The sequence below is a fragment of the Phocoena phocoena genome, chromosome 3 (assembly GCF_963924675.1).
Source record: "Phocoena phocoena chromosome 3, mPhoPho1.1, whole genome shotgun sequence".
In the NCBI taxonomy this organism is placed as follows: Eukaryota; Metazoa; Chordata; class Mammalia; order Artiodactyla; family Phocoenidae; genus Phocoena; species Phocoena phocoena.
In genome coordinates this window covers 127,754,010-127,780,335 of record NC_089221.1, presented here as the reverse complement: position 1 = coordinate 127,780,335, position 26,326 = coordinate 127,754,010, and the positions used below count along the sequence as shown (strand labels likewise).

Here is a 26,326-nt window from a genome sequence, read left to right as displayed (position 1 = left end):
TGCTTATTTTATATTCGTAATTGTTAGCTTCATGTAAGCAATTCCAATACCTACACGATTTACGTTATGTGGTGCATAATGTAATGTAGAACAGTTTGGAATATAATGCTTTCATATTTTGCAGACTGTCCATATATGATTTTCTAATTTTGTTTTGACTAGCCCACTTATTAATATTTCAAAAGTCTTTGTAGTCCACAGTAAGCATATATCCTTTAACAAGGAGGTGTACTTTCTGCAATATCTTCTAGAAATACTTTGGCATCACATCTGAAATATGATTTCTACAGAAACATAGCTACATACTTTTCTAAATTTGTTGAATTAATAGGCTTCTTCTTAAGATTTCTTGATACATAATAAGGTTTGATTTCTAATGAAGGCTTTCTGTCACTGTAATTTTTAGTTGAAGATATTCCCACATTAGTGTCTCTTTTAAGAAACTTTTTCTTTATGAGTCCTCTTATGGCGACAGAGGGCTGAGCTATGTCTGAAGGCTTTCCCACACTGATTGCATTCATAGGGTTTTTCTCCTGTGTGAGTTCTGTGATGTATAATGAGGTCAGACTTCTCAGAAAAGGCTTTTTTACACTCATTACATTCATAAGGTTTCTCCCCAGTATGGATTTTCTTATGTCTAATAAGGCAGGACACTTCACTGAAAGCTCTCTCACACCTGGCACACACATAAGGTTTCTCTCCTGTGTGTATTCTCCGATGTACAAAGAGGTGTGACTTCATGCTGAAGGCTCTCCCACATTCATCACACACGTAGGGTTTCTCCCCAGTATGAGTCCTCTGGTGAATACTGAGGTGTGATTTTTGGAAAAAGGCTTTCCCACACTCATTACACTCATAGGGTTTCTCCCCAGTGTGAATTCTCTGATGTTCAATGAGGTGTGACTTATGGGAGAAAGCTTTTCTACATTCAGTACACTCATAAGGTTTCTCTAGAGTATGGATCCTCAGATGTATAACGAGATTTGATTTCTTGCTGAAGGCTTTACCACACTCAGTACATACAAAGGGCTTTTCTCCTGTATGAGTTCTCTTATGTATAATGAGGTCTGACTTCTGGAAGAAGGCTTTTCCACATTCACTACATTCATTCTTTCTTGCATATCTTCTGTTACCACTAAATAAGTCTAAATAGTTAAAACTTCTACCATACGAGTCACGTCTTTGGAGTCTTTGTTTTGAAGAAACAAAGGCTGTGCTCAGATGACATCTATTTTCAAGTGCAGTACAATTGTTACGCTTTTCCTCCATCACAGTTTTCTGGTCAGTGAATGCAACATGCCTGAATAGTGTTCCTTGGTTCTCTTGGTGCCTCTCCATGTGGTCATCAACTTGCCAGACTTTTTCTAGAAGGAAGCATAATAAACTATATGTCGGTGAATATTTCTGCTAATGTATTATGACTCATAGCTTTTTGCCCTATTGTGAGATTGAATCTTTACTTGCAGACCCAGTATCCATATCTAAAAGAAATACCAAGGCTAAATGGAATCTATACCCCTGAGCTTAGCAGGAAAGCCACAACTTTTAAAAGAACTGTAGTAGTAGTAAAAGAACTAGATAATATGACAATGAACATAAATATATTTGACTATATGCAAACAAGACTTTGTAAACTGGGGAGAAAAATGGAAATAATGTCAAGAAGTAGTAAAAAGGAACAAAGAAGAACAGCTGCTACAGGGTCAATGGGAAGAGCCCATCTAGGAGAAATAAAAGTGACTAGGGTAAAATGGTGATTAGAGGAAATAAAGGAAGGACCAGACGAGGAACAGAGAGATTTGAGCTAGTGTCTCATCAACTCATTGTTGGATTGCTGTAGTTTAATCTTCACTTGTCTGTTTGCTTCCAATGTCTCTGAGCTCTTGTCTATTCATCCAGCAGCATGAAACTGATTTTATAAAACCATCAATTCTACTTGTAAACAGGAACACTTTTGTAGCCAGTATAATGGTAATTCATTCTTGTATAGGTGTGAGGGCATAGGAATTCCCATGTCCAGTAAGAGGAAAATATGCCATAGGATAAGCCAACCTTGCTTCAGGATTAGTCACTGCTAAATTCTGATAACTGAGTGTATCATATTATTCTATAATAGTTCATAGATACTGAATCAATCCTGACTTTTAAATGCTCTCCCTACCTTGCTCTCTACCTACCACAGATGGAAAATGAACTGTCATTAAGCACGTGGGCTCTGAATCCAGATTACAATCTTAGTTTCATCACTAATTAGATGTGTGGCACAGGTCAAGTTAATCTCTTTGGGCCTCAATTTCCCCTTCTATAAAAAAAGGATAATAATAGCCCTATCTTACAGGGTTTTGTGAGGATTAAACGAGTCAATTGCTTTAAGTACTCAGAATACTGCCTAGCATGTAATGTTTCACTAGTTAGATATAATTATATTTATTATTACTGATCCGCAGACAACTATGTTCTTGCCACTTTCTGCTTTATATCATGTTTTCCAAGCAGCTGGATTCTATTAATGTAATCTTAAGCAGTAGATTTTTCACCCTGTATCTAAATTCCTATCAATCTTCATTTTCATCTATTGATATTTTATAAACTTCTGACAGTACCTGACTACTGTTACACTTACGCTGCCTATATCCAGAGCAATAAAGGCACCACTTGGCTCAGAATTTAACAATCCTACCGAGCTTTCTGGCCCAGTTCCCAACATGTAAGTCATCACTCTTTAAAGAAAATGAGTAAATTTCTATTCTGTATCTACCACTGGAACCCCAGAGGCTTCAACACATATCTTTTATCCCAGTGATACTGTGATTTATAATAAGAAATATATATTTCATCTTTGTCCCTGTTTCTGGCACAGAGCTCCAAAAACCCTTGTAATTTCCTAAGTGATGGGAGTCATAAAGGTGTCTTTTGTTATGTTAATAAGTGACTTATGGGAAGCATCTAAGGATTGGGGCTGGTTGCCAGTGGAGCCAACCATGTGATTAGAGGGCTGGAACTTTCAGTTCCATGCCTCAACTTCCAGAGAGGGGAGAAGGGCTGGAGACTGAAGTACTCACCAGTGGCCAATGATTTAATTAATCGTGCCTATGTAATGGGGCCTCCATAAAAACCCTAAAGGAGGGGGTTCAGAAAGTTCACAGGTTGGGGAACCAGAGTGCTTTCATGTACCACCATGCTGGGCCCCAAACTCCATGAGGCCAGAAGTTCCTTGAGTTTGAACTTCTGGCCTCCATACCTGTAAGACAATTAATTTCTGTTGTTTTAAGCCTAGTTTGTGGTAATTTTTTTTTTTTTTTTTTTGCTGTACGTGGGCCTCTCACTGTTGTGGCCTCTCCCGTTGCAGAGCACAGGCTCCGGACGTGCAGGCTCAGCGGCCAAGGCTCACGGGCCCAGCCGCTCCACGGCATGTGGGATCTTCCCAGACCGGGGTACGAACCTGCGTCCCCTGCATCGGCAGATGGACTCTCAACCACTGCGCCACCAGGGAAGCCCTGTGGTGGTTTTTAAATTGCAGCCCTGGGAAATTAATACAATGTTAAAAAAAAAAAAGACACTATGACAACGCAAGAGTGATGGTGGGTAGGCTAGAATGCTAGAGAAATGAAGATCAAAGACTCTAGGTCCAACCCCAGTGACTTTTTAGCAGAGATAGAAACATCCATCTTAAAATTCACATAGAATCTCAAGGGACTCCAAGTAGTGAAACACTCCAAAAAAAGAACAAAGTTGGATAACTAACACTTCCTGATTATAAAACATACTACAAAGCCACAGTGATCAAGACAGTGTGGTAATGACATAAAGACAGATAGACAGACCAAAGGAATAGAATAGAGAGCCCAGAAATAAACCCTCATGTATATGGTTAAATGATTTTCTACAAGAGTAGCAAGATCATTCAATGGGGAAAGGACAGTCTTTTCAATAAATGGTGGTAGGAAAACTGGATACCTACATGCAAAAGAATGAAGTTGTATCCTTATCTTATGTCATATACAAAAATAAACTGAAAATGGAGCAAAGACTTAAAGAGCTAAAATTATAAAACACTTATTTGGGACTTCCCTGGTGGTCCAGTAGTTAAGACTCTGCACTTCCACTGCAGGGGCTGCAGGTTCGATCCCTAATTGGGGACCTAATTTCCCACGTGACTGCAGAGTGGCCAAAAAAAAAAAAAAAAAAAAGATAAAACACTTAGATGAAAATACAGAAAAAAGCCTCATGGAGTTGGATTTGGCAATGATTTCTTGGATATAACACCAAAAGCATAGGCAACAAAAGAAAAAATAGGTAAACTGGCAGGCGGGTTCTCAACAACTGCGCCACCAGGGAAGCCCCTGGATTTCATCAAAATTAAAACCTTTTTTGTGTCAAAGGACACTATTAAGGGAAATTGCTGGATCATGTGGTAATTCTCTATTCTCCATTTACATTTTTAAGGAATTCCCATGATATTTTCCACAGCTATTGCACAATTTTACATTCCCACAGAATGTGAGAAAATACTTGCAAATCATATATTTTGTAAAGGATTAATATCCAGAATATATAAACAACCCAGTTTTAAAATAGGCAAAGACGGGGGCTTCTCTGGTGGCACAGTGGTTAAGAATCCACCTGCCAGTGCAGGGGACATGGGTTCGAGCCCTGGTCTGGGAAGATCCCACATACCACGGAGCAACTAAGCCCGTGCACCACAACTACTGAGCCTGCGCTCTAGAGTCCGCAAGCCACAACTACTACAGCCCATGCGCCTAGAGCCTGTGCTACGCAACAAGAGAAGCCACCGCAATGAGAAGCCCATGCACCACAAGGAAGAGTAGCCCCCGCTCACCACAACTAAAAAAATCCTGCACAGCAACAAAGACCCAGTGCAGCCAAAAATAAAATAAAATAAATACATTAAAATAAAATAAAATAGGCAAAGAACTTGAATAGACACTTCTTCAAAGAAGATATACAAATGGCCAATAAGCACATGAAAAGATGCTCAACATCACTAATCACTAGGGAAATGCAAATCAAACCCATAATGAGATACACTTCATACCAATTAGGATGACTATTTATTTTAAAAAACTAGAAAATAACAAGTGTTGGTGAGGATGTGGAGAAATTGGAACACTTGTGCCTTGTGGTGGGAATATAAAATTGTACAGTAGCTGTGGAAAATATCATGGGAATTCCTTAAAAATGTAAATAGAGAATTACCACATGATCCAGCAATTTCCCTTCTGAGTATATACCTGAAAGAATTGAAAGCAGGGACTCAAACAGATATTTGTACACCAATGTTCATAGAAGGAATATTCACAACAACTAAAAGGTTAACAACTCAAATGTTCACTGGTAGATGAATGGATAAATAAAATGTGGTATATACTACAATGGAATATTATTCAGCCATAAAAAGGAATGACACTCTGACACATGCTACAATATAGATGAACTCTGAGATATTATGCTAAGTGAAATAAATCAGACACAAGAGGACAAATATTCTAAGATTCCACTTATACGAGGTATCTAGAATAGTCAAATTCGTAGCTATAGAAAGTAGAATAGTGGGTACCAGTGGCTGGGGGAAGGTGGAACAGAGTTATTGTTTAATGGTTTCAGTTTGTGATGATGAAAGAGTTCTAGAGATGGATGGTGGTAATGGTCTTACAACAATGTGAATGTACTTAATACCACTAAACTGTACACTTAAAAATGGTTAAAATGGTAAATTTTATGTTGTCTATATTTTGTCACAATTTTAAAAAAGAGAAAAATATCTTCTCAAGGTCCTAAATGAAGTTGATAGGGATCACAGGCAGAATACACCTGAAGGAGAAACTGTAACTCTCTAACAGCCATGCAAAAAAACCCACACTAATATGTGATGGTGGTACACAGAAATGGTGTTCAGGTAGATATGAAACTTATGTTAACTGTCCCCAGTTATTTCCAAAGGTCCGAGGCCTTTAAGAAGAGAATCTGAAGCATATTTCTCAAAGATGCCAGCCCTCATTAACCAACTGTGAACTTCATTTCATTCACTTCCATCCACACAACTCTTCACCTAACTCACCTGGGTATCTCCAACTTGAGATTTCTCTCTCCACCATCCATGGCTCTTCTCCTTGTTCCAATTTGTAGATCAGAGCAGGCTTGGTGGTTTTACATCCTGTCAATGAGAAATGATAAGGGATTTGGACCTAGCTACTTGGGCTTCAGGTCCTTTGAACTCTCAGCTTCATCAGGGACTGCCTGATAAAGGTGCTCACTTGTACCTTAAAAAGAGGTTTTTTAAACAAACGTGTAGCCATGTCTCCCCAAAGATTGTCAGTTGTCATCAACTGAGACTCAGAGCTACACTAGTAAAAGTATTTCAGAGGGCTGGCAATTTGGAGCAACTGAGAAAGGAAAAGCAGTCAACCAGGTGCATACCAATCAACACTGGGAAATGGTCCTCACCCACTGAGATGAGGTTGATATAGTTCTCCAGCATCACGTCCCGGTACAGATCCCTCTGGGGAGGGTCCAGATACTGCCACTCCTCCTGGGTGAAATCCACAGCTACGTCCTTGAATGTTACTGGTCTCTGTAACAACACATTCCTATTCCAACTAAAATGATCTATAATGCATAAAATGGAAAAAATGCATGGCAACTTGTTTCTAACCATGTTCATTAGTTGACAATGCTTCCCAAAATTTAGTCCCACTTCGTTTTGGGGGATATTGCACTAAACTGGTCTCATTCTGTTTCTCCAGCACTGTGCTTTGATGCCTGTTTGTCTAGATTTATGTTCTATTTTGTGCATGACACAAAACTCATATTTGAAATACTTTATACTTGTGAAATAATTACCCATTAGGCCATTCATTTAATAATAAGTCATTAAACAAATATTTACTGAGTACCCACTACATGTCCAGAACTGACTGTCCTAAATGCAAAGGATCAAATATTGGAAGCTGATCCAATTTGCCAATATGTCAAGCCATAGAAAAAATGCTTACTCAGTGTCAAAAGTTATACAATGAGAAGGCACTGTTCAAACCGCTCTTGATAAGCTTTTTAACGAAGAATAAAACACTTTCTCAATGTTTCAAATTACAGTGTACTAAATATTTGTTTTTATTATTTTTCATTTTCCTATACTTGTATAGCCAAGAGAGGATTCAATGTTCTGACAAAAAAGTTTAAGGTCACAGAATAATTGTAACCAATGGGGCAAATCTCATTGATTATTAAGATTGCTTTGAACTATTTCAGCTCATGTGGTCATTTTTACAATCCTGTACTACTGGTCCTGTATAGCAAAACAAACTAACTCACCTGGGACTTGGTCATTTTCTGTAACCCTTGGGTGAAAGCAGAGATCTATGAAGACAGAGATAGGTTTAAGAGAATGAGCCATGTGAGACCAGGTATGACTTGAAGATTCCAGAGCCACTGGTGTAATAAACCCTGACACAGGTGACCATAACAACCCATACACAGCTGCCTCAACAGTTGGGTTGAAGAAGCCACTGTGGGAGAATTTCCCCCACGGTCCTCCAGAATTCATTGAGAGAAAACCACAGATTTGCACTAAGATTTAGCTACAAGGATATCTGTTGTAGCACTTTTTAACAAACTTAAAGTTGGAGCAAATTAAAGAACTGGTTAGTCAAATAGATATATACCCCCCAAGTAAACTTGTAATCATCAAAAATGATGTTGTCAGAAATTTATCAAAATGTAAGTGGTAGTTGATGTACACCCTTCTCTGACCCTCTAGTCATGCGTTCTGTGGACTCCAACCAGGGCTGTAGGACTACAGATAGGCTACAGTTTGAAAGTAGGATGCACCAGTATTGGGCTCTCAGTGGGACCAAGGATCTACGCAAAGACATCTATACACTTGGAAATATAGTGTCCACATGGTGAGATTCATTCAACAGTCTGTCTGGAATCTGCCCCAGGGGAACTGAGGTGCAGGTCCCTGTGGTTTAAGCTGAGGAGGAGCAGAGTTCAGTTAAATGCTGTGTTTTAGGCTGGGAGACATGTTGTAAAAAGTAGGAGAGTTGGAAACAAATATCTGGGCTTGAATTTACCTGCTGTCTATTTGACCTTGAGCAAGTCACTTCACCTTCCTGAGCCTCAGTAAAATTGGAAATAATACCTGTGTTGTACCAGTGACTTTACCCACCCACCCCTTTTTAAATTAAGCTAACGAATATATTTTACAAAACAACCTAACGTTAATGTAGGTGTGTGTGTGTGTTTGTGTGTGTGTGTGCGCACTCACATCCATGCTAGCCGTTCCCTCTGGCCAGCACCCACTTCCACTATTTCATCAAGACTTTCATCAGATACCAAGGAGGGCTCCCTGTCTACCTAATTTAAAATTAACCCTTCTCCCATTTCCCTTGCCCTGATCTACTTTTTCTTTGTGTATAACACATCACCTTCTAGTATACTACATAATTTACTGATTTATTATGCTTATTGTTTATTGACTGTCTCTACTTAACTAAAACTAAAATTTCGTAAAGGCAGGGATTTTTGTCTGAATAGTCAATAGCCAGCACCAGGAAAGTGTTTGGCTCATAGATGCTCAAAAAATAGTCATTGAAAAAAAATACATATGTAGCTATAGTAAGTTTCATGAAACAATGCTTATTACATGGGATACATATGTGATATTTTACAGTATTTTATTTTTTTAAATGTTCACATACAAGAGTACATACTATAGAATTCCATTTATATGATGTTCTATAAAGGCAAAATTAACCTGTAGAAAGTGGAAAACTGGTTGTTTCTCAGCATACGGGGAGAATGATTGACTGGGAAGGTTCAGAACTTTCTGGGGGATTAAAAGGTTTTGTATTTTGATGGTGTGGTGGTTAAATGGGTGTATACAACAATTTTTACATTTTTATTCTCTGTAAGTTACGTGCAAATTATTCTACGTAAATTATAACCCAACTTTTTAAAAGCACTGGCAAATAAAAATACTAGTCTTTACTAACTGAACAGATTTCATCACCCATACTCACGACCGTACTGGGTTTCAACCCATAGTTTGAAAAACTGACTTACAGGGTTGCTGTGGGGTTAAAGCTAGACACCTTTGGAAAAGCAGGTAGCATTCCACCGGCAACAATTCAGACCTTCAGTAAAGCCTGGTTCTCTTTCCACACCCCAGAGGGCATTAAACACTTGTGCGCTCCGGCCACTGGTGGATGCGCTCCGGGTCGCCACACCTGCACAGCCCCTGCATCGCCCGATCCCCGACCCGCAAGAACGCAGTCCCGGGAGCCCGCCCACCCGGGGCTCGCGGACTCGGGCTGGGAAGGGTCACTGTAGCTTTTGACACACGCCGGTCCACGCCTCTACCCGAAGTCCGGCTGAGCTCTATTACTCCCCACCCGCCTCATACCCGCGCCATCCTCCTCTGCACGGCGCACCTCCAGCCCCGACCAAGGCCAGCCAGGTGAGGGGCTTAACCTCTCGGGCCTCACCCCCGCGCGGGGTCACCACCGTGAGGACTTGGAGCGCACACATGCGCAGAAGAAGCCGCCTCGCGCGGGGCTCGCTGGAGCGTGTTACCTCCGACTGCAAACTACATCTCCCAGAACGCCCGCCCTGAGGCGCCGCACATGCGCAGCGAGAGGCCAGGCGCGCGTGAGGTGTGGCCCCGGCGCGTTCCACCTGATTCCAGCACTGCGTTTCCCGCCCCGGTCCCCAACCCCCTTCCCGGCAAAAGGTCCACTGGGGGATGACGCACAGGCGCACTGTGCCAGGAATCTTGCGGTGGCGTCCGTACCTACTCCGTTTCAAGAACTCTCCCGGCAGGACCGGCTTTCACTAGAAATTTGAGGACTTAACTCTGGAATTTGAGTTTGAACCCAAGGGTTTTCGTTGTGGGCCTGTGAGTATGAAGTTACGACAAAATGGGAAATACATCTTACAGATTTTATTAAAATGCCTGCAAATTGAAGCTAACAATGGTTGAAGTTAGTACTGAGTGGGATAATTCCGAAGAACACAAACACAAATTTATATTGATTACACAAATATGATGACCAATAGCTAACTCGTCTGGGTAATATTTAAAGAGAAAAATTTGAAAAAGCTTGGAGACGGATTTACTCCTCAGGGGAGTTCAATATTAAGAAGGTGTGTTCCCGACCCTTTGGAGTCGGGCCCCAAGAAGGGTCTACTTGAGAAGCAAAAGAAAGCTTTATTCTGTGGTCAAAGAATGGAGAGGTGCAAACTGGCGCTCTAGAGCACATGTTCTCCTGTAAAGACCATTAGTGGGGCTACTTTATAGGGTTCTTGTCAGTGGCGGGCGGGGTGGAGATCTCCTGGGTGAGGGTTAGGCGTGTTGCTCACGCACCTCAGACCGAAGTGCCGGGTACAGCGTCTGCACACGACCGGCTGCTGCCACCGCCATCTTGAATTGAATGTCCTGCGCAGGCTTCCGCTCACTTCAGGCCAAGTTGGGGTGTCCAGCACAGCGCACGGCGCTTCTGCTCTGGGAGCTCTGATGCGATGGGTTAGGTGCAAGGCCTCTGCACACGGCCCTCTACAGGCCAGTGAAACTAGACTAAGCACAAAAGAAGAGGTTAGACCTTATCACTTAGATTCCATCTTATTTTTCCCAGGGGACCCTAGTGGCCTTTGGCAAAGTGGCAAATCCCCCCTCTTTCTTTTGACCTGCCCCTCATTCTTGACGGGTGCTGAGGGCCGAGGGTCTGTCTTCTGCAACTGCTTCCTGCCGAGTTTGGGTGTTGTCATAACCCCAGGTGGAGGAGCACAACTTCTCCCCTGCTGCCTTGAGATATGTTTGATTGTTGACTGGCCTCAGCCCTGACTTCGTATCCCTGAGCGACCACCATTTGAAGTTTTATAGATTCTAATCTTTTGGAGACAAAGGACGCCAGACAATTTAAACTACATGGCCCAAATATATATCAGCAAGAGGACAATGGTTCTTAAGGGGCCCAGGAAACGTAGAAACCAAGGATGCTGGGGAGGGCTTGTTTTACCCTGTTGCAAAATTTGTTTGGCCAGATTAGGCTGGCTGGCTTCTGTTAACCAAGTTGGTTTTTCTAGTAGCCTGTCTACACTTTCTTTAATCAGGCCACTTACACTGATGTAAAAGCAACATGTTGGATTGACTTGCACAGACCCCCTCCCTTGTCAGCCAACAGATAATCTAGGGCAATCCAGTTATCCTAAAATCCCTATTGCTTGGCATATACAATTACTTATCTTTTGCCTTTTTTTGAAAAAGGAGTTTTAGGTTGGAGAGAGGTTCACAAGAGTCGTGTGGAGCGGGGGGTGGGGGGATGGTGTCTGTTGTCTTGGGTTATTTCTCCAGAGGTTGGGGCTCAGGAGCCCTCTTCATTGGAGTGTGATGTACCCACGGAGTGATCCCTTGCAACTTCAGGGCAGAATGGGTGGTTAGGATCACTAAGTGCTGTCCGTTCCACTTAGGAGTGAGTTGATGTCTTGGGCGGCCTGTTTTCCATGTTTTTAGGTACACCCACTCTCCTGGCTGGAAGGGATGTAGGACCAGGTCAGTGTGTGCAGGCCGCTCGTGGTTACCATATTCTTTGAGAGCTTTCATGGTTTCTCCTACGTGGAGAGCTTGAGTTGTTTCATTCCAAGGGGGTTAAGGTGTCCTTTCTTGGGCTTGGGGAATGGATCTACCATTCATGAGTTCAGGTGCATTTAAGTTTAACTTATCCCCACCGGGGACTAACCACACGTAGAGCAGAGCAGTCAGAAGAATCTTAATCCAGTTTTCTTGACAGGCTGAGTGTAAGGTCCATTTTATGCCCAGGGCACTCACTATCCCCTTCGTCACTTGAGACACAAATGCTGGATCATTATCATTTTGTAGGGATCCTGGGAGCCCAAACCTGGGGATTATTTCTTTTAGTAATGCCTTAGTCACTTCAGCTGCCCTTTCAGTTCTAGTGGGGAATGCTTATATCTGAAATTGTCCGATATTCTCAGTGTGACAGTGAAATCTATCTGCCAGTGTTCTCCAGTGTCTGTCCCTCTGGTTTGAATGGGTCTTATCTGGGGGCCTCTGGGGGCTCTGGTGTTGGAGTATATTTATCGCACCATTGGGGCAGGTCTCAACTACCCAACCGTTTACGTTTTTCGTGCTTGGGGTCACCATGATCTCAACCAGCTAATTATCTAGGACTTCCCTCCCATAGTGAGATCCTTAATGGTCCTCCCTGACAAGCTTGCTCCCTTGGCAAGCTACAGTTTGGGGCATTAACTAGCCACCCATGACTCCCCAAATCCCTATTGAAGCCCCGTTTTGGGGTTTTGTCTAACATTTCGTGTAGATTGGGGAATAATTGGATGGATCTGACCTTCAAAGTATGAAGGGTAGTTGCCAAGTTACTGGTTCTAGGGCCACCTTTCTGGCAGTTGCATCCACCGTGTCGTTTCCCATTATCCTCTGCATCCTCCTTTTGGTGACCCCAGCAATGAATCATTGCCACCTTTTTTTGGAATCTGTACTGCTTCTGAGAGTTTCAATATGTTTAAGCCATGTACCACCTGTTTATTCTCTGCAGTAAGCATAACTCTTTCCCTTCAAATAGCCCTGTGTCTGTGTAGGGTGGCATATGCATACCAGGAATCTGTGTAAATATTTAAGGCCTTCCCTGTCCTGAGCTCTTAAGGCTTGGGTAAGGGCCATCAGTTTCACCTTTGGGGCTGAAGTCCCTGGGGGTAGGCCTCTTCATTCTATGACTTGGGTCTGGGAGGTTATTGCATATCCCACCAGGCTTTTTCCCTCCCTCACAAAACTACTCCTCTTCAGCGTTTGGGAGAGGCTTGATTCTTAGGTCGGTGTAACTGGGATAGACTGTGTCTATTGTTTCTATACACTCATGTTCTAAGGGCCCTGTTTCTGTAGGTAGTAAGATGGCAGGATTTAATGTACGACAGGTTTGACAGGTTTTTTGTCTTGTCTCGTCTTGTTTCTTGGCTGCACCGCGCCCCAGTGAAAGTGCTGACTCCTAACCACTGGACCACCAGGGAACTCCCAGTGTACCACAGGTTTCCATAGTAACCACTAAGGTATCCAGAAGTGTAGCCTGGACTTGAACTGACGTGTTCCCTTAGAGCTTACTAAATGCTTGAAACTGGTGTGGAGTTCATATGGTGATTTGCTGTCTGAACATTAACTTCTCAACCTCCTTTAGCGGGGTTGCAGTAGCTACTACTGCCCGTAGGCAAGGAGACCATCCCTTAGCTGTTTGATCTAATTGTTCAGATCTGTCCAGGGAAGTTTGTCCTCAGCCATTAACATTACCATCTTGTGCCCCCTGTCTAGGGGAATGCCAATCTCCAGTTTGTCTCCCATTAGGTGGATAGTAACTCCTAATTTATGTGAGATATCCCTTCCTATCAGGGATATAGGACATTTGGGAATGTGTAGGAAGGAATGGGTGACGTGTTTGTCCAATTTGCATTTTAATGGCTCTGTGAATGCCCGTTCTTGGGCCTTCCCTGATACTCCCATAATTTTACAACTCTTATGTCTGAGTGTCTGATCTGGTGTTCAGAACTGAGAAAGTGGCACCAGTGTTGACTAAGAATTCAACAGACTTTTCCCCAGTGTCCAGTCTCAGACGGGGCTTCTCGGGGGTCAATTGGAGTGCTGGCTTAGGAGCCCCTGGCCCCATTATTCTTCATCTATTTGGACCATCTGCCTTCGAGGGTTGTGGCCAGGTTCTGCCATTTCCATCCACCTTGGGGGGCGCTGAGGGCATTGTCTCTTCTCGTGCCCCTCTTGTTTACATATGGCGCACTGATTGCGTACTAGTTTTCTTGACTTGCTATACCTTGGTGGAGGCTGGGGATCACTCAACAGGTCAAGAATCTCCGTGGGTAGTTAGTTCAAATTCCCATGCCGTCTGGTTGACACTGAAGGGCAACAACCAGTAGGTGGGCTTGCCTCCAGGCCTTTTTATCCTCTATATTTTGGTTTTTAAACACCCAGTAGGCAATCTCAACCAGGTGAGAAGTACACCCAGTGTTGGGGGCACTTTGGGCCAGTTGACAGGTTTCTTTTCTGCTGCCTAGATTCCCTTTAGGAGTGATCTGTCCAGTCGAATTCAACGACCACTATTTTCAACTCAGCATTGGTGTCTTTTCGAGGGACCAAAAACAAACCAAAAAAACCCTTTTATTTACTTAGAAGTATTTGTCTGTCTCATCCTTGACTTTTAAATTTAATTCTCCATATGTGCTTTTATTCCCCTCCTCCACCATGCCCAATCCCAAATTCCTTTTTTCATCTTTTGCAGTTTGCACTGTTTTAGTTATTTACTTCCCTAATCTAGATGTGGATATGTCTTTACATCTGTTATTAAAATAAGAGTCTTTGTTGGTGATGTCTGGGTCATGCTGTCATTGGTATTAAAAATGTTCTCGTTTTCATTATCTGAACTCTTAGAAAACATGGTCATAATAGTCACACTGTTAGAAATTAAACTAGTACTATATCAGTACAAAGCACAGACAAGGCCACAGACTAATTATTAAAGCTTATGATTGCAGTGCACTTAAATTGTACACTTAAATTGTATCACTCCAGAGTGATGCAACAGTGGATAAACCATTTTTGTAAACTGCAAATCATGACTGCCAGCATCAACAGCCAAGGGGAAAAAAAAAAGCAATAGTAAAGACCAGGAAAGGCATAAAATCTTTGCCTTATCCACTTGAGAGGATAACAGTGTTGCTTACACCTTTACTTGTGGGACCACCTCATGGGTTTTGTACTTATTCTCCAACTTTCCCCAGCCATCCTCCCAAAGCAGGACTTTTGAAGTCCCTGGGAGGGATTTCCTGGGGCAGTTCCAGACAAAACTTTATGGTGGGTCATTCCACCTCAGTCTTCTCCTTTCATTTCTCCTTTTTTCTATCTGTCAATCCCCCCTTCTCCTTCATTCTCCTTTGCCTCTGTCCTCAGTCTCTCACTCTCAGTCCCTCATTTTCCCCCCTTTTGTCCTCCAGTCTCCACTCTCTGTTCTTATGCCTTAGGTCTTTTTGTCCCTTAGGCTTCCTTTCTCTTTTCCTCAGTTTCTCCTTTATTTTGTGTTTCAGTCTCCTCTTCCCTGTCTCAATTTTCTTTTTTTTAAAAAATAATTTTATTGAAGTAATATTGTGTTAGTTTGTGCCTTAGAGCAAAGCAGCAAAGTGATTCAGTTATGCATATATATATACACATACTCTTTTTCCTATTCTTTTCCATTATGGTTTATTAAAGGATATTGAATATAGTTCCCCGTGCTATACAGTAGGACCTTTTTGTTTATCCATCAATTTTCCTTTTTTTCGTCAATCGCCCCCTGCGATTTATTACCATAATTGTAATTTCCCCTAGGAGGATTTCCTATAATAATTAGCATAAGTAACTGTTCATGCCCCTCTCAGCTGCCCAAGTTTTCCATCACTTTTGCCCCTCTCCCACACTGGAATCTCCTGGACCATTTAGCAGACCTTTTCAGTAGACTCTCCTACGAAAGGATTGCACCATTCCAAATTCCTCTTAAACCAGTTACAGTCTTCCAGTAAAGTACTGCCCTACTGCAGATTCTTCCCCAATCCTGTAAAGTCTGCAATAGCTTCTACCTTACGCATTTGTATAATTCTCCTTTTTGTCATCTTTTCCCCCTCCCTTCGCTGCCGCGGTGGTACAGCCCAGCTTCAGGTTCCGAATAAACTGAATTCCTCTGCTTGTACGGAACTGGCCGGCCTTTCAAGATGGCGGCTCCCAGTGAGACACAGCGCTTGGGGGCGGCCATATTGCCTCCTGAACAAAGCCGCTCAGGGTGTGGAGCGGCCAAAATGCCCGGTACGGAACAGCGAAGGCCTGGGAGCCTCGTGCTTTGCTCACCCAGACAGGAAGCGGGAGAGTTCGCCGCTATGAATGTGACATCCGTACTGGGATAAGCTGTGGCAGGCGTTTTGGGACCTGATAATCGAGCTGGGGGTCAGAAGGGGGATTTATGGGTTGAGACTTGAGAAAGACTGAAATTGTTATTGGGACGGCGGTCCATGAGGGTCAGTAATTGAAGGTCTATGGGGTCAGTGGTGGGGAGTCTCTAGTGTGAGTGTTGGGTATGTATGTGGATCAGTCATAGGGAGAGCTGTGTTATTTGTGGGTCAGGGACCGCGGGCCTGTGCGCTGATGGGGTATCCGTGTGGCCAGTGATTTGTGGACCTATATGGCCAGTGCTGTGAAGGGAGTGGGGGGTGGAGGTGCTCTTTGAGATTTCTGATTTCTGCACCTGGTGATTCAGTGATTTTTAGAGGTTATTAATGGGGCCCAGAGCTGATACAGGTTAGTCCCAGTTTACTGGGAAATGCCTCATTTTACAGTCTGTGTAGGTCAGAGGCTGCTCTCAAGGTGAAGCCCCTCCTCAGATGTTTTTTCAAGTCATCATCTCTTTCCATCATTCATATCATCACAGAAGAAAACATCCTTTGAATGTAAGACCAAACAAATCTAAAGGGACAGGATTATTACTGTCAATTCCGTCGAGCCAAAAACTACCAGGAACACCCTGTAGTTGAATAAGTTGGGTTTATTGCTCTTGCATCTAGTTAGGAACACGTACACAGTGGGGAGCGTTAAGGGTGTCTCGATAAGAGGGTGTTAGAAAACACTTGTTATAGGATTTGGCCTTGTGTTAGGTGATTTTGAGGAGGGTGTAGGGAACGGGCCTAGCTCTGAATTGGATGTTGTCAGGAAGTGGGGTAATTCAGTGAGTGGAAATTTTAATAAATCTTATCTAGAGACAAGAATGACTAGGTTGAAGCTAAAGGTGTGATAGGTAAAAAAGTAGCAATCCTTCATGTTAGTTGGGAGAGGGGGATGTTTGGTATTTTGTGAATTGGAGAATGTTGATGTTTTGTCTGTGTTCAGGTATGATTTAAGAGAGGTGTTGTTTTTGTCTAGATCTGTCCTGGTCAGGGAGTGGCCTGTCTGATGTAAGTGTTTCTTGTCATTGTTTGTGTTAAATAGGAGAGTTATGAGTGCCAGCCCAGTTCTCAGATAGGAAGGGCTGCTTTTTCTCTTTCTCATGTAAGATTTGATTTCAGCCCTGCCTCTTCCTCAGTTTATTGCAGTCCTTCTACATTCTGTTCAACAAACATTTATTAAATGTCTGCTGTTTACTTGTTGCAGAGCTGGGCGTTCAGAGATGAGCATGACTGTTTGATTGTTTTCTTCCAGATTTATTTTGACAAAGCCTGGGATACCCTATATGAAACAGTCTTCCTATCATGAGAGGACTCACTTCCTCTAAATGAGTTCAGCCATGTCTGCATGACCCATCCTGGGACTGAGAAGATTACCAGGTAACTATCTTGCTGCATTGTGGTATGTTCATGTTTAACAGTAGTTCCAACCTATAACTATATATTTTTTAATATAGAAACTGCACTATTAAAAATTAGCAATAAAAATTTAAACAGAAAACATCTTAAAATTAACAAAATCAACAGTTTCAATCCATGAATACTGACTTGGCAAGAGAATTTGCCAAGTTAGGGGAAAACATGAAAGAGCTCTTAGGATTTTACTGGCTGCTTCTGTTTAGGGAATATGGGAATGCATATTCCCTAAACAGAAGCAGTTTTCTACTTCGTCATTCCCATTCTTATTGCCAGGGATCTGCTCCATCTTTACATATATATCCATGATTATTGTCTTATGGTAGTTCTGCATATAGAATAACAAATATAATTGCTGGTCCAAAGGGGAACAATAAGGTGTTAGTAAGTCAACAGAAAACATATCAGCATTCATCCAATTAAAAATACACCTTGTCCAAGTTCTGTGTGATCATATTATAATCACAAGAGGGCTTCCTTCACATGGTGGTTCGGTAAGGACTCTTCCGTAGGACCAAATGACCTTCTTCTACAGGGTGGCCTGTTATCCATGTGACTTTTGGTGGTAGTGTTTCTAGACTGGTGAATGTCAGTTCTGGTTCCAGGAGGCTCCATTCTATCTCCTAGTCCTGATTCCTCAGACCTTTTCCCTTTTGGAAGAGAAGCAGAAGATGACCAAGTCTCAGGTGAGTTGCTTGCTTACTTTGTACTTGATTTCCATACAATGAAATAGAAAAGAGTGGAAAGTCAAAAATTAGGATTAGGGAAAATGTAGAGAGAATGAAAGATAAAGACTTGAAAAGAGTTACTATGTAATATGCAGATTATATATTTTGAAACCACATGAAACCACTATTAAACTTAGTTCATATATATATATTCGTTATATATAAATTTCGAGAAGACACAGTGGAAAGTTAGAGAATATCATATGCATGATTTGCATTTTCATCTACATTTGTTGAATAATCCACTTACTTGAAGTGGATGCTGCCTTGATTAAATTTCCATTTGTGATTAGGTCTCTTTTGCTTTCCTGTTCTCTTGCTGTGTTTGACTCTTTTTGCTGAAGATAGATCTTTACATCATTTTTCTCAATAGGCATAATGTAGAACTGGGAGTGTAGTTTTGTATACTATGGTAAAAATGATGAGAATGATCAATTCAGATTGAACAGGAGCATGCTATTACAGGGTCCAGTGTCATTCGAGGATGTGGCTGTAGATTTCACCCAGGAGGAGTGGCAGCAACTGGACCCTGCTCAGAGGACCCTGTACAGGGATGTAATGCTGGAGAACTACAGCCACCTGGTCTCAGTGGGTAAGGATGGCTTCCCAACATAACTCAGAGTTAGCCAATCCAGTGCCTCTCACTGGAATTTGATTGAGTTGGGTGGGTTCTTGACCTACTTGTGACTTTTTGCTCTCTTTCTTCTCTCCAGTGGAAGGTCATTACTGTTCTGAGGGCCAGCAGGACAACTTCATTGTAGGGCTCCTAAAACTGTATCTTTTCTTCTTTCTTCAGTGTAGTCAACTCAATTCCTCAATTTTTTTTTATCATAGGGTATCCAGTTTCCAAACCAGGTGTCATATCTAAGTTGGAACAAGGAGAAGAGCCATGGATTATGAAGAGAGACATATCAAATTGGATCTATCCAGGTGAAAATCTGGCAGATGGAAGACAAAGGGAGTGAAATATCAGTTTGTTTTTGTTTTTAATTGGTTGGCAACTAAGAGTTACATTTCCACCCAGATTGATAACTCCTATTCCTTCTTGCTCCTGTGCTGTGTGTGTAGTAGGTATTCGACAACTAGTTAATTCAGTAGTAGTGAGCCATGTACAGAAGAGAAATTTCTTATTGATTCACTCAACAATCATATCTTTAGTACCTTTCTAAAAGAGTCAAAGACAATAGAAGGCAAATGTTTTTCAGGAACATAGGTTATACATAGAAAGACAAGACATCAAGATTTACAGCTATATAAAATTGCATGTCCAATATAGTTACTGCTTCAGGGGTTCAGTGAAAATTATAGTCTAAAGAGATGTGGCATAATTTAAGAAGGCATTTTTCAAAGCATGAACCAGCTACTTTGAAGCATATCTGAAGTGTGGCTTAGGCAGAAGGAGGAAGGTGAGGGCAAGCTCTAGGAAAGGACATGTACAAATCCTTGGAGTTAGAAATCAACATGGCTTATCTGATAGAAAATTTTTAGGCTTACTTGACTTTAATAAAAGATATTTATTGGGGAATAGTGGAATATAAAGTTGGTTACATATTGTGACTACAGCTATGTTTCACTAGCTGTACCCTGAAATTTTCTGTTATTATTTTTTTAAGCAGCTTTGAGATATAATTCATATGCCATACAGTTCACCCATTTAAAGTCAGCAGTGGTTTTTAGGATATTCACAGATTTGTGCAACTGTCACCACAGTCTATTTTAAGACAGTTTTATCACCTCCAAAAGAAACCCTATACCCTTTAGCTATCACACCCCTTCTTCCCATCTCCCCAGCCCTAAGCAATCACTAATCTGCTTTCTGTCTGTATTGATTTGCCTCATTCTTGATATTTCATATAAATGTATTCATATAATATGTGGTCCTTTGTGACTGACTTCTTTCATAATGTTTTCAAGGTTCATCCACATTTTAGCATGTATCAGTACTTCATTCCTTTTTTGGCTGAATAATATTACATTGTATTGATATACTACATTTTGTTAATCCATTCATCAGTTGTTGGATATTTGGCTTGTTTCCACCTTTTAGCTACATGACTAATGCTACTATTAACATTCATGTACAAGTTTTTGTATAGACATATCTTTTTTTTTTCCTTTGGTGTGTACCTAGGAGTAGAATTGCTGGGTAATATAGCAACTGTATGTTGAACCAAAACGGTCCCTGAAGACTAATTAGGTTGAGCATTTTTTCATGTGCTTATTGGCCATTTATTTATGTTCTTTGGAGAAATGTCTATTCAGATCACTTGTCCTTTCTTTTTGAAGTATAGTTAACTTACAATATTATCTTAGTTTCAAGTGTACAACATAGTGATTCAACATTTTAATAGATTATACTCCATTTAAAGTTATTACAAAATAATGACTATATTTTCCTGTGCTGTACAATATATCCTTGTTTATTTATTTTATACATAGTAGTTTGTATCTCTTAATCCCCTATCCCTATCTTGCCCCCCATCCATTTTTGAATTGAGTTATTTGTCTTTTATTATTGAATTATGAGCTCTTTATATAAAGTTCCTATATAGAACTTCCATGTAAAGTTTGTTATATAGATATAATTCTTCGTATAGAATTCTTATTTGATATAAATCTCTTATCAGATAAATGATTTGCACATACTTCCTCCCATGTTTTCTTTTTACTTTCTTTTGGCGGTACGCGGGCCTCTCACTGTTGCGGAGCACAGGCTCCGGACGCGCAGGCTCAGCGGCCATGACTCACGGGCCCAGCCACTCCACGGCATGTGGGATCTTCCAGGACCGGGGCACGAACCCGTGTCCCCTGCATCGGCAGGCGGACTCTCAAACACTGCGCCACCAAGGAAGCCCTTACTTTCTTGATTGTGTCATTGAAGCACACATTGAAGAGTTTTTAACTCTTTTTTAAAAATTAAAAAAAATTTTTGGCTGCATTGGGTCTTCATTGCTGAGCACGGGCTTTCTGTAGTTGTGGCGAGCGGGGGCTACTCTTGGTTGTGGTGCGCAGGCTTCTCATTGTGGCTTCTCTCCTTGCGGAGCACAGGCTCTAGGTGCCCGGGCTTCCGTAGTTGCAGCATGTGGACTCAGTAGTTGTGGCACGTGGGCTCAGTAGTTGTGGTGCATGGGCTTAGTTTCCCTGCGGCATGTGAGATCTTCCTGGACCAGAGATCGAACCCATGTCCCCTGCACTGGCAGGCAGATTCTTAACCACTGTGCAACCACGGAAGTCCCAGGAGTTTTTAATTTTGATGAAGTATAGTTTATCTATTTTTTTTTGTCATTTGTGCTTTGGTGTCATATCCAAGAATCCATTGCCAAATCCAATGTCATGAAGATTTACCCCTGTGTTTTTTTCCTAAGAGTTTTGTACTTTTACCTCTCACATTTAGGTCTTTGATCGGATATTTTGAGTTAATTTTTGCATATGGTGTGGGGTAAGGGTCCAACTTCATTCTTTTGCCTGTGGTAATCCAGTTGTTCCAGCACCATTTATTGAAAAGACTCTCCTTTTCCCATTGAATGGTCTTGGTACCCTTGCCAAAGATCAGTTGGCCATAAATGAAAGGGTTTATTTCTGGACTGTCTATACTATTCTGTTGATCTATATATCTATATATCTGTTCTAAAGCCAATATCACACTCTCTTGATTACAGTTGTTTGTGGTAAGTTTTGAAATTGGGAAGTATCATTCTTCCAACATTGTTTTTCTTTTTAAGCATTGTTTTGACTCTTCTGGGTCCATATGAATTTTAGAATCAGAGTATCAGTTTCCACAAATAAACGTCTTCAGATTCTGATAGGGATTGGTTGGATTTGTAGATCGATTTGAGGAGTATTGCCATGTTAACAGTATTAAGTCTTCTGATCCCTGGAACATGAAATGTTTTTCCATTTATTTAGATCCTCTTTAACTTCTTTCAGCAATGTTTTATAGTTTTCAGAGTATAAGTTGTGTACATCTTTGTTAAACATACTTCTTAGTATTTTATTCTATTTGATACTATTGTAAATGAAATTGTTTCATTAACTATATTTTTGGATTGTCCATTGCAAGTGCATAGAAATGCAATTGATTTTTGAATATTGGTCTGGGATCCTGCAAACTCACAAAGTTTACTGGTTCTAATAGTTTTTAGCTAATTCTTTAGGATTTTCCATGTAAAATGAATTTGTCGTCTGTAAATAGAGATCGTTTTAAATATCCCTTTACACATTGGATGCTTTTTATTTCTTTTCTTGGTTAACTACCCTGGCTAGAACCTCTAGTACAATGTTGAATAGAATGGAGAGTGGACATCCTTGTCTTGTTCCTGATCTTATGGGAAAAATCCAGTCTTTTACCATTAAGTTATGTTAGCTGTAGGTTGTCATGCCCTTTGCCAGGTTGTGGAAGTTCCTTTCTATTCCTAGTTTGGTGAGTGTTTTTATCATGAAAATGTGTTGCATTTTGACAAATGTTCTTTCTGCATCTGTTGAAATGATCTATTTATGTGATGTGTTAATGAATTTTAATTAATAGATTTTTGGACAACAAACCAACCTTATATTTCTGGATAAGTTCCACTTGGTGATGGTGTATAATTCTTTTTATATGTTGCTGGATTTGGTTTACTAGTTGTATTGGGGGTCTGCAAGACCACCTTCAGTTCTGCTGATTTGCTAGAAGGACTCGCAGATTGAGAAAAACTGATACATTCATGGTTATGGTTTATTATAGTGATAGAATTTACCAATCTAGATATGGACATTTCTTTGTGGGAAGATTTTTATTTATTAAGTTTCTTTCCTTGATGTGAATCTATGTAGATTATTTACTTTTTCTTGAGTCAGTTTTGGTAGGTTGTTTTTTTTTCCAAGGAATTTTTCCAGTTCATCTAAATTGTCATATTTATTGGTATAAATTTTTTTCATAATATTCCCTTTTTGTTCTTTTATGTCTATAGGATCTCTAGAGATGTTCTGTCTTTCATTCCTGACACTGATACTTTGTTTTCTTTCCTCATCACTAGCTAAAACATAACAATTTCATTAATTTTTTTTCAAATAATCAGGTTTTGATTTCATTCATTTTTCTTTATTGTTTGTCTATCTTCTATTGATTTCCACTCTGATCTTTATTGTTTCTTGTCTTCTATTTATTTTAGGTTTAATTTGCTCTTTTTCTAGCTTCTTAAGGTAGAAGCTTAGATCATTAATTTGAAACCTTTATTGTTTTCTAGTATGAACATTTAAATATAGATAGTCCTTACTTTGTATGGTAGTGAGGGGCCGTAAAAATTACCATGGAAGCCAGAACTTTGCCAAGTAATTTTTATAATCAGCGGGAAAAATTGTAATTGATTTTGACCTTTAAACATTTTTCGTCAAAACATAAAAAGTTATCTTGGGGACTTCTCTGGTGGTCTAGTAGTTAAGACTTTGCCTTCCAATGCAGGGGGTGCAGGTGCGATCCCTGGTTGGGGAGCTAAGATCCCACATGCCTTGTGGCCAAAAAACCAAAACATAAAACAGAAGCAGTATTATAACAAATTCAGTAAAGACTTAAAAAAAAAATGGTCCACATCAAAAAAAAAAAAAATTGAAAAAAAATGCTATCTTGCTGTTGGTTATAACTGTTTATAGAAATGAAAATGTAGTAAAACTAATACTTATTTACTACCCTGCAATTTAAAACATTGGAAGCACTGAAAATGTCTTTTATTTCTTTTAAAAAACTCTATGTAGAGTGGTTTGAACAGTGCTTGCCTTCTTATAATTGTATAACTTATGATAAGGAGTTAACATGTTCTCTGTGCCTTAGTGAATTGTCATATTACTTTCTAAGGTTGGGTCAGCTTCCAACATTTTCTCCTTTGTGCTTTCAGTGTTGTGAAATATGTCGAAGGTAATGTGAAAATTTAGGCATCACTTTCTTTGAAATATTTTTATCCTTTCCATCACAACCCAGAAATTTATGTTGATAAAGTTTGCCTTCACTAAGTTCCTCTGGCTGCATATCTAAAGTCTCATAAATAGTGGCAATGCCAACATGGTCAGCTATCTTCTAATCACATCCAGTGTTGTTATGTGTTGTTTCTTTGCTGCATTTACATCTTTGTTGGTCAGTTCCCTCTTTCAGTTACGCATTTTTGGATGATTAGGGTAATTTGGATAATGTCACGTGGGTTTATCAATGGGATACAGGGAAGAAACAAGCTACACACTTTGCTGTCTGTATATATATTGGACAACAGATGTGAAATTAATAGTCACCAACAGACTTTGAAAGAAGTGAAATGATTGGGTACTGATCATGATGTGTATCTGTTATTTATTTAGTGATTTATGGACTGAAGAGCTAGCAGTGAAGTTTGTACTTTATGCTGTTAGACATACTGTGGTCATTAAAGTGTGAACTATGTTGTTGGCAGACTGGTGTTATTTAACTAAACTGTGGTAACTAAATTTCATGCTTGTTGAAATCTTGCAAAATGAGGATTACCTGCATATAATTTGTCCTCTAAGCATGAAGCTGTGTCCCACAATTTTTGATATTTTGTGTTTTCATTTTCATTCAATTCAAGTTATTTTCTAATTTCTCTTTGGACTTTTCGACACATAGTTTATTTACAAATATGTTATTTAATTCCCAAATATTTGGGGAGATTTCTGATATTTCTTTTTGTTATTTATTTCTAATTTAGTTCCATTATGGTTGGAAAATATACTCTGTATGATTTCCATCCTTATAAAATTATTGCAGCTTGTTTTGAAGCCCAGTATATAGTCTATTCTGATGTTTGATTAATGTGTTCTTGAAATGAATGTGTGTTCTGTTGTTGGATGGGGTATCTGTAGATGTCAGTTAAGTCAAGTTCATTGATATTTACTGATTTTCTTTGTCTACTTGTCTTTTCTTAAAATATATTTTAAATATATGACTTGAATTTTATTTATTTGTTAATTATTATTTTTTAAAATTTATTTTTGGCTGCTCTGGGTCTTTGTTGCTCCGCACAGGCTTTCTCTAGTTGTGGCGAGTGAGGGCTACTCTTTGTTGCGGTGGGTGGATTTCTCACTGTGGTGGCTTCTCTTGTCGAGGAGCATGGGCTCTAGGCGCACGGGCTTCAGTAGTTGCAGCACGTAGGCTCAGTACTTGTGGCTCACGGGCTCTAGAGCACAGGCTCAGTAGTTGTGGCGCATGGGCTTAGTCGCTCCGCGGCATGTGGGATCTTCCCAGACCAGGGCTCAAACCCGTGTCCCCTGCATTGGCAGGTGGATTCTTAACCACTGTACCACCAGGGAAGTCCTTAATAGACCATTTTCATTCCTCTGTTTATTTTTTAGTTGGTAGTTGTGTGTGTGTGTGTGTGTATGTCTGTGTGTGTGTGTGTGTACGTGATGTTGCTATAGGGATTACAATATATTTATTTTCTTATAACCCACCTTATGTTTATACTGCTTTTTTTTCTCTCACAAATTATAGAAACTTGCACTAGCATAGCTCCATTTTCTGCCCTCCTGAACCACCTTGTGCTGTTTTGTTCTTTTAGTCATGTATGTTACGTTTGTATTTGTCATAACTTTGACAGTATAGTGTTACTGTTTTTGCTTTAAAAAGTCTTTTGAAGAAATTAGAAGGAAATATTTTTAAAATTATACATATTTAAATCCTTTATATTTACCCAAATAGTTTAAAATTTTTCTGTTGTCTTGTAGATTTGAGTTATCATCTGGTATTATTTGTTCAGCAGGAAAGACTTTCTTTAATATTTCTTATAGATCAGTTCTGTTGGTAACTTTTTTTGTTTATCTGGAAATGTCTTCATTTCCCCATTATTAAAGTTTCACTGAATGTAGAATTCTTGGTTGACAGGTTGCTTTCTTTTAGTATTTTGACTGTGTGTCATTCCAGTATTTCCTGACCTCAGTTTTGTGTGTGTGTGTGTGTGTGTGTGTGTGTGTGTTGAAAATTCAGCCAACAGTACTGTTATTCTTTGATAGATGATGCGTCACTTTTTCCTGCTGCTTTGAAGATTTTTCTTTTTGCCTTTATTTTTCAGCAGTTTAATTCTGATTTGGCTAGTTGTCTTGGTATCCTTCCTGTGGTCTGTTGAGCTTCTTCTATGTGCAAACTAATGTTTTCCACCGAATTTGGTAATTTTAAAGACATTTCTCCAGATTTC

General features: G+C 40.3%; 2 protein-coding genes across 4 annotated transcripts in view; one reads left to right on the top strand and one right to left on the bottom strand.

The window, feature by feature from the left end:
• Positions 1-435: 435 nt before the first annotated feature.
• LOC136120295 (zinc finger protein 25-like) lies at positions 436-10,441 on the bottom strand. Its single transcript, XM_065873731.1, has 5 exons — positions 10,385-10,441; positions 7,333-7,377; positions 6,466-6,592; positions 6,076-6,175; positions 436-1,114 (listed from the first exon to the last, which is right to left on the bottom strand). The coding sequence occupies exons 1-5, from the start codon at positions 10,439-10,441 to the stop codon at positions 436-438; spliced, it is 1,008 nt and encodes a 335-aa protein (XP_065729803.1).
• Positions 10,442-18,062: 7,621 nt separating this feature from the next.
• ZNF300 (zinc finger protein 300) overlaps positions 18,063-26,326 on the top strand; it is a 47,701-nt gene continuing 39,437 nt past the window's right edge. The window contains exons 1-3 of one of the 3 annotated variants that reach the window (XM_065875079.1): positions 18,063-18,113; positions 18,621-18,747; positions 18,990-19,116. In XM_065875079.1, coding sequence (XP_065731151.1) covers positions 18,099-18,113; positions 18,621-18,747; positions 18,990-19,116 — 269 coding nt within the window. In that variant the 5' untranslated portion in view covers positions 18,063-18,098. Of the gene's footprint in view, positions 18,114-18,620; positions 18,748-18,989; positions 19,117-19,683; positions 19,695-26,326 lie in introns of those variants that run through there. The other 2 variants (XM_065875078.1, XM_065875077.1) reach the window with 2 other exon arrangements.

Bases quoted from the DNA above. Each gene is read 5' to 3' on its own strand.
- LOC136120295 (XM_065873731.1), bottom strand. From the start codon at position 10,441: ATGGCGGTGGCAGCAGCCGGTCGTGTGCAGACGCTGTACCCGGCACTT. The intron at 6,593-7,332 runs GTGAGTTAGTTT...GTGTTGTTACAG, and splicing joins AGAAAATGACCAAGTCCCAG to AGACCAGTAACATTCAAGGA. The intron at 1,115-6,075 runs GTTAGGTGAAGA...AAGATATGCAAG, and splicing joins AGTTGGAGATACCCAGGTGA to AAAGAATGAATGTAGTGAAT.